The following is a 7,391-nucleotide window of genomic DNA, read 5'->3' as shown; positions in this document are numbered from 1 at the left end:
CTGGCAGGGCCCAGCGGGGACAAGGGCCATCTGTCCTCCCTCCAGACTGGGGCTGCCCTGAGCCACTGGGAGAGGTCTCCGGGGCAAGCCTGGACACCTGGGTCCTCCTCCAGTGCCGAGGCTCTCTGGACGCTTGGGTCCCTCCCTGATGCCCTGCTTCTCTCGCCCCCTCGCAGGACTCATTGTGTACCTGGGCATGATGGTGGGTGCCTTCCTGTGGGGCGGCCTGGCCGACCGCCTGGGGCGCCGCCAGTGCCTGCTCATGGCCCTGTCCGTCAACAGCGTCTTCGCCTTCTTCTCCTCCTTCGTGCAGGGCTACGGCACCTTCCTCTTCTGCCGCCTGCTCTCGGGTGTGGGGTAAGGGGGCTGCGGCATGGAGAGGCCTGACCCTGGGCTTGGGGGGCAAGGGGCCAAGCTGGGGGTTTATGAAGGCTGGAGGCTCCTGGGTTTATGAAGGCTGGAGGCTCCTGGGTTTCAATGCCTGGGACTGCAGAGCCTGGAGATGCCCTGGCTGCCCCACTTGGGGGCGCCTGGAAGCTGCTGGTAAGGGAGGGGATTAGGGGCAGGGGGGAGCCCAGCTGGGAGGAAGGATGCTGGGGGCTGCAATCGCTGATCTCTGCTATGGGTGGGGGTCAGTCTGTGGGACTGAAGAGCCTGGGTCACGGGATCACAGCCCCCTTGGGAGATCCCAGTGTGGGTCCATCTCCCTGGGCGCAAGATGGGGTGTCAGATGGGACCTGGGGAGCCAGGACGCTTGTCCTGCCATATCCACGCCTGGCATCCGGGCTGCCCCCACCCCATCAGTGCGGCTGGCTGCAGCCTTCGCTGGTTCCTTCCTGAACCCCAAGCCTGGGTCCTGGAGCATGCAGCTGGCCCCAGCTGCCCTGACCACCCCGTCCCTGCTCCCCCAGCATTGGCGGCTCCATCCCCATCGTCTTCTCCTTCTTCTCGGAGTTCCTGGCGCAGGAGAAGCGCGGCGAGCACCTCAGCTGGCTCTGCATGTTCTGGATGATCGGGGGCATCTACGCCTCGGCCATGGCCTGGGCCATCATCCCGCACTACGGTAGGAGCCTGGCCCAGCCCAGCATGCTTGGGGGTTGCTGCAAGCTTCCCCTCCAGATCACTGCTGAGGTCTTCCCCTTCCCTTGGTTAGACCTGGCTAGAGATTCCCCACCCCCTTCCTGGCTGCTTTTGAGGGGAAAGTGGCTCTTTCAGCTGATTTGGGGGCATCTCTGCATCCCCCTAATTCAGGCACCTTTGGACTCCATCTCCCATGATGCACCATGACTGACTAGGCTGCAATGCATGCTAGGAGATCCCCCCCAAAAAACCAGGGAGCAGGGGGGGTGGGATTTGAAATTAACCCCCTGCTTCCTGGGCCTGGCCAGTCCTGTCCTCTCTGCCAGACCCAGGGGCTTTAGGCTCCGGCACTCCCGATATAGTGCATTTGTCAGGTCTCGGGCCCTGGAGGAGCCCTTAGTGGGGGAGGCTTGGGGGAGAAGGGGGTCCGGCTCTCACTCCCCTGCTCCCACAGGCTGGAGCTTCCAGATGGGCTCGGCATATCAGTTCCACAGCTGGCGTGTCTTTGTGCTGGTCTGCGCCTTCCCCTCTGTCTTCGCCATCGGGGCACTTACCACCATGCCTGAGAGCCCCCGCTTCTTCCTGGAGGTACCACGGGGTGGACTGGGGCAGGCAGGGAGATGCCCCTCGGAGAGCACAAGATGGGGGAGAAGTTGGCACCTTCCTCTTGCCGGTCACGGCTGGTGGGACGGAGGGCAGGGAGCTGGTACAAGCCGGCAGGGGCTGAGGAGGGGGCAGGGGAGGGCCAGTCTGGATGCCCCAGGAGGGTGCAATGAGAGCTGTGCCAGGAGCTGGTGGCATGGGGGACCCTCTTCCTTAGGGTGCCTGCACCCCATGGTGGGGGGGGCATCCTGGTGTTGCTGCCACCCACCCCCACAGACTGCCCATGCTCAGGGCACCCGGTGTCTTGCAGAATGGGAAGCATGACGAAGCCTGGATGGTGCTGAAGCAGGTGCACGACACCAACATGAGAGCCAAGGGCCACCCCGAGCGGGTCTTCTCGGTGAGGCTGGGGGGCTGGGGAGCCAGCCCAGGGAGATGGGGCTGGGCTGGGCTGGGTGGGAGGGCAAGGGAAACTGAGGCATGGGGCAACAAAGTGACTTGACCAAGGCCACTCAGGGAGTCGGTGGCAGAAGCGGGAACCCAGTTGCAAAGCTGTGGGTCTCCCTCCTGCCTCTGCCCCCAGTGCCCACATGGCCCTTCCCTCTGCGCCCCATCTGACCCCTCCTGCCCTGCAGGTGACCCACATCAAGACCATCAAGCAGGAGGATGAGCTCATCGAGATCCAGTCGGACACGGGCACCTGGTACCGACGCTGGCTTGTGCGGGTCCTCAACCTCTCCCAGCAGGTCAGAGGGCACCCATGAATGGGAGACGAGGGATCCAGGCCCCATTGTGGCCCCGGGGCCCGATTCACTGATCCTCCCTGTCCCTCTTTCGCCGCCCCCAGGTCTGGAGCAACTTCCTGGCGTGCTTTGCGCCCGAGTACCGGCGCGTCACCCTCATGATGATGGCCGTGTGGTTCACCATGTCCTTCAGGTGGGCTGGGCTGTAGGGCTGTGCGAAATTTCGCCGGCAGTTTCATTTTGACTCGTTTTGAGCTCGAAACAGCGAAATCAAAATGAAACAGAGAGCTTCAAAACAGCCTCGAAACCAAACGAGGCAAGTCGAAACGTTTCAAAATTTTTGAAACTTTTTGAGTTTTGAAGCTCAAGCTGGGCTTGCCTGCAGGGAAGCAGAAACTAAAGTAGGGAGGGGGAGGGGGAAAGGGGGGAAGGAGTGCTCTGTGTAGCTGGCCAGTGAATGTCACCCTTCCCTGAGGTCCCTTCCAGTCCCAGTGGTCTGGGGGAAGGATGGAAAAACTGCATAAAAGGCAGCACTGTTTGACCTGCCCTGCTTTCTGCCTCGGTGTCAGTTGAGTGAGGGCACACCTTAACACACACAGTATCACCCACCCATGACATGAGTTTTGCCTGTGAGCAGCTAGAGGTGCAGGGCCCCAGAACCCAGACTTCCCCTGCACCAATCTCCTTGAAACTTGGCAGGCGTCATGCCTCAGAAGGGGCTACCATCCCTGCAAGTTTCAGCCACATCAGGCCAGAAATGACACAGTTAGAGGATGTTTTGAGCTTCCCCATTATAGCCTATAGGCAAAACGTCAAAACAGCGTCAAAACAGCGAAAGTGTTTCGACGAAACGGAAGAGCAGTTTCGAATCAAAACAAAATTCGAAACGAAACACTGTTCTGTTGAAACGCCGAAACGCTGGTTGAAATGGACTGGTGCTGTTTCGCAGAGCCCTCCTGGGCTGGGGTGGGGGCTGGGCTGCCATTGTCCCCCTGGAGTTTGTCCTTGAAGCTGAGGTGGCAGGGCCAGGACACCCAGGTTCCTAACCCCCCAGACGGCTCCTTACGGGGGCTCTGGAGACAGGGTCTGTGATGGGGATCCGCAGTCCGGCTGTCCGCGGGTGAAGGACCCAGGGCAGGATGCCAGGTTTCCCTGCCCCCAGCTGGGCTGGAAGGACCTGATCCAGTGACAGCTGTGGGGACAAGTCTGGTCCCTTTCTCATGTCTCAGTTTCCCCTTACGAACAGACCAGGTGGATGGGGGGAGCCAGGCTGAAAGTCTCCATTCAGGGGCAGCACAGCACAGCCATGGCGACAGCATCCCTATAACTTAGGAATCCCCCAAATGGCCTGCTCCAGGCTCTTTCCAGGGCACCTGAATGCCCCAGTTTTGCACTCATTTTCCTGGCAAAAGTCCCTGGCGCCTACCCAGCCTGCCCCCACCACCCACCTTCCAGGCCTGGTGTAGGCCAGCAGTGAGTTTGTACAGCTCCAAGCACCCCTCACTGAATCCCCTGTGCCCATTGCAGCTACTACGGCTTAACGGTGTGGTTTCCGGACATGATCAAGCACCTGCAGAGCATCGACTACGCCTCGCGCACCAAGGTCTTTGTGGACGAAAGGGTGGCGCATGTCACCTTCAACTTCACTCTGGAGAACCAGATCCACCGGAATGGCAAATACTTCAATGACAAGTGAGATTCGCATCCCTCTGCAATCCCTGCGGGGAGGGGGCCAGGGGGATACAGGGGCAGGGTGCTGTGGGTGAGTGAGGAGCCAGGGAGGAGGTTTTTTGGAGATTTAGGGCCCCCAGTTAATAGAAGATCCTCATGTCCCACCTTAGAGGTGCCCATTGTGGGCACAGCTCCCCCGTGGTCTGTGGCAACCACCAATGTGGACATTTTCGGGGGGGTTATTGATCTCCCCATATTATGCTGCAATCTGGCTAATAGGGATGTGGATTTCAAGCATGGGACTCATTGTCACTAGATGCGGTGGCAGCTGAGAGCATAGCCAGATTCACACCAGGACTGGACCCATGCTTGGAGGAAAGGGGCATTAGGAGCTATTGAGCATGGGAGTGAGGAGTGCAGCCTCTGAATCAGGGCTTGTTAAACCTTCAGTGCTGGAGGCTGCAAGGGGGAGAGATATGGGGGTGGGGGGGAATATGCTCTTATGTCCTTACCCTAACACGGAGGTCCCCCCCCATGGTCTCCACCTCCATCTCCATCTCCCACCCCCGACAGGTTCATCGGCCTCAAGATGAAGTCGGTGATCTTTGAGGACACTCTCTTTGAGGAGTGCTACTTTGAGGACGTCACCTTCAGCAACACCTTCTTCAAGAACTGCACCATCATCTCCACCATCTTCTACAACACAGGTACCGCCTGCCCGCCCAGCCGTGCCCCATCTGGTGCCTTGTCTGTGCCAGGGACAGCCATTAGGGAAGCTGTTAGTCATCGTATGATGGCAGCTCCTGGCTGCACCAGGTGCTGGACCTAACTAGAGTGAGATGAGCCCGGTTCTGGAGGTGGGAACAGGAGGGAGAAACTGAGGCACGGGCAAGGGAAGCAACTCACCCGGAGATCAGATCCTTCTCTGGCTTTGAGTTAAATCCCTCCCTGGGAGACATTTCTTCCTGACCCACTGGCTCAGACCCTGGAGCGTGTGGATGAATCCCCCCCCGCCTGACCTGGAGAGCTGTGCACAGCCGCCTCAGTCCACGCTGCTGCCCTCTGTGCCCCTCTACTGCTCCTGGCTGCTCGGGCTTCTCCTCCAGCTTGATTCGCCTCTGCTGGGGATTGTGCCTCGGAGCACAGAGAGGAATATGGGCAGCCAAAGGCAGGCAGGGTGGCATGGCTGGTGGGGGCCAATGAAGTCTGTGAGTGAGTGAGTGTGGCGGGCAAACCTTTGAGCCCCCTGGGTGCTACTCCCTGCTCCGCCACTGATTCTCTCCGTGGCCTTGGGCAATTCCCTGTGCATCTAATGGGAAGGGGGGAGCTTCTCACAATGGGCAGAGGCCAGGGGGCCACTAGCACAGCAGACCCATCCCTCCAAGGCCTCCGCGGGACCAGGAGCTCGGGGCTTTCCCTCCCACTCCCCCCGTTTCCTGGGAGGAACTCATCAGCCATCGAGTGGTGACTCAGTTGCACCGAGTAAGCCCTGATGGGCTGCTGGGAGGAGCTGGGCACTGAGCGCCCCCGCGCTGGCAGCTGTCATGGCTCACCCCCCCGGCTGCTGAGTGGTAACAACAGGGATGACGCCCACCCCAATGCCGACTTCACCTGGAGTCGGTTCCCCCACCCCGCCACAGCCAGGCTGCAGGTGCTCGGCTTCCATTCCCTGTTACACAGCATCTGTGTTCCACACCAGAGCTGGCTGCATTTCAGCGGCAGGGGAGGCAGGGAATCCCTATCGCTATACACGATAAGAGGGCCTGGACATGGGCATGTTCAGCTTGTGGAAAAGGTGCGGAAGAGGGGACATGAGAGCAGTCTGCAAATCCCCGCAGGGCTGCTCTAAAGGAGAAGGAAAGCACCTTGTGTCTCTGGCTGCAGGGAGGAGGATGGAGAGCAGTGGCTGGAGGTGGCAGCAAAGCAGGTTCCCGTCGTATCTTGGGGGGAAAACTTCCCTGTTGGAGCAGGGAGGGAATGGGAAAGACCCGGGGAAGCTGCAGACTCTCTGGCACTGGAGGGGTGCAAGGAGAGGGTGGTCAGGCACCAGTCGCGGATGATCTAGGCGGAGGGGTGCCTGTGTTTTGCTATGGCGATGTCCCAGGCTTCTGGGCTTTGCTTGTTGTTCCCAGCTTTCTGCTCCATGTGTCAGGGGTTTTAAGCCTCCCTCAGAGGTGCTGGGTGTGGCTGCAGCCCAGGCTGGGGATAGGGACTGGGCTGTGCCAATGCACCTGGCGGCACCAACCCCACAGGGTCCTGGCCAGAGGGTCTTGCCCCCCTGCTCAGGGTCAGACTGACACATTTGGGGCCAGGAAGGGATTTTATTGGTACAGACTTGGGGGAGGTGGGGGGGCTTTGCCTTCCTCTAGTGGGGGCACAGCCACTGTCGGAGATCACATGAGTGTGCATTAACAGCCTTTAATAGAAGCAGGATGCCAGCAGCTGCAGTCCCCCTGCTTTCTCCAGGGCAGGTTCAGGTGTGATACCTGTTGTCAGGGTTGATGGTAGTTTTACAAAGAGTTTAGATGATGGATTTGTGCAGACTGGTTTGGCCAGGGCTGCTCCTGCCTCAGGCAAGGGGTTGCACTCCTCTGGAGGTCCCTGTCAGCTGCGCTGCTGTAGGCTTCACCCCAGAGCTGGCTGCATTTCAACAGTGGGTGGGTATCATCCCTGACGTTACACACCATCCCTGTTACACAGCAGATGCATCCCACCCCAGAGCTGGCTGCATTTCAGCAGTGGGACGGGCAGTGGGGGACAGTCCCTAGGCTGCATCTCAGGGGCTGGGCTGGAGGGGGCAGGGGCAGCCGCTCCCAGCCTGGCAGCACCTCCCTGTGCCCCCCAGACCTGTTCAAGTACAAGCTCATCAACAGCAGGCTGCCGAACAGCACCTTCCTGCACAACAAGGAGGGCTGCCAGCTGGACTTCAGCGATGACAACAGCGCCTACATGATCTACTTTGTCAGCTTCCTGGGCACCCTGGCCGTGCTGCCGGGCAACATCGTTTCTGCCCTGCTCATGGACAAGATCGGGCGCCTCCGCATGCTGGGTAAGGGGCTGGGCCGGGCGCCCCCCGCACTCCTGCCTTGATTCCTCCTCTCTGGACTCCGCTGGGTCCCCTGGGGCTGGGGGTTGTCCGGAGCCAGTGTGGGCATTGCAGCTGCCCCCCTCTCTGGGGTTTAATTACCCCTGCCCCCCGGTGGCCAGAGTTTGTATTGCAACTGCCCCACAAGGGTTTTTAGCTGCCCTTGCCCCCTGGTGGCCAGTGCGCGTATTGCAATTCCCCCCCCCCCC

At 60.2% G+C, this 7,391-nt stretch overlaps 1 protein-coding gene across 1 annotated transcript in view; it reads left to right on the top strand.

Annotated features, from left to right (window-relative positions):
• Nucleotides 1-7,391, top strand: part of SV2A (synaptic vesicle glycoprotein 2A) — a 19,363-nt gene that overhangs the window by 9,544 nt on the left and 2,428 nt on the right. The window contains exons 3-11 of the mRNA XM_019556133.1: nt 177-357; nt 912-1,063; nt 1,535-1,668; nt 1,994-2,083; nt 2,319-2,429; nt 2,531-2,619; nt 3,954-4,118; nt 4,671-4,804; nt 6,943-7,146. Of these exons, the coding sequence (XP_019411678.1) occupies nt 177-357; nt 912-1,063; nt 1,535-1,668; nt 1,994-2,083; nt 2,319-2,429; nt 2,531-2,619; nt 3,954-4,118; nt 4,671-4,804; nt 6,943-7,146 (1,260 nt within the window). The remainder of the gene's footprint in view (nt 1-176; nt 358-911; nt 1,064-1,534; nt 1,669-1,993; nt 2,084-2,318; nt 2,430-2,530; nt 2,620-3,953; nt 4,119-4,670; nt 4,805-6,942; nt 7,147-7,391) is intronic.

Source organism: Crocodylus porosus, unplaced genomic scaffold (assembly GCF_001723895.1).
Source record: "Crocodylus porosus isolate Cpor-Errol unplaced genomic scaffold, CroPor_comp1, whole genome shotgun sequence".
Taxonomy (NCBI): Eukaryota; Metazoa; Chordata; order Crocodylia; family Crocodylidae; genus Crocodylus; species Crocodylus porosus.
Note: the sequence above shows the minus strand (reverse complement) of the source record. Positions and strands in the feature narration are given on the sequence as shown.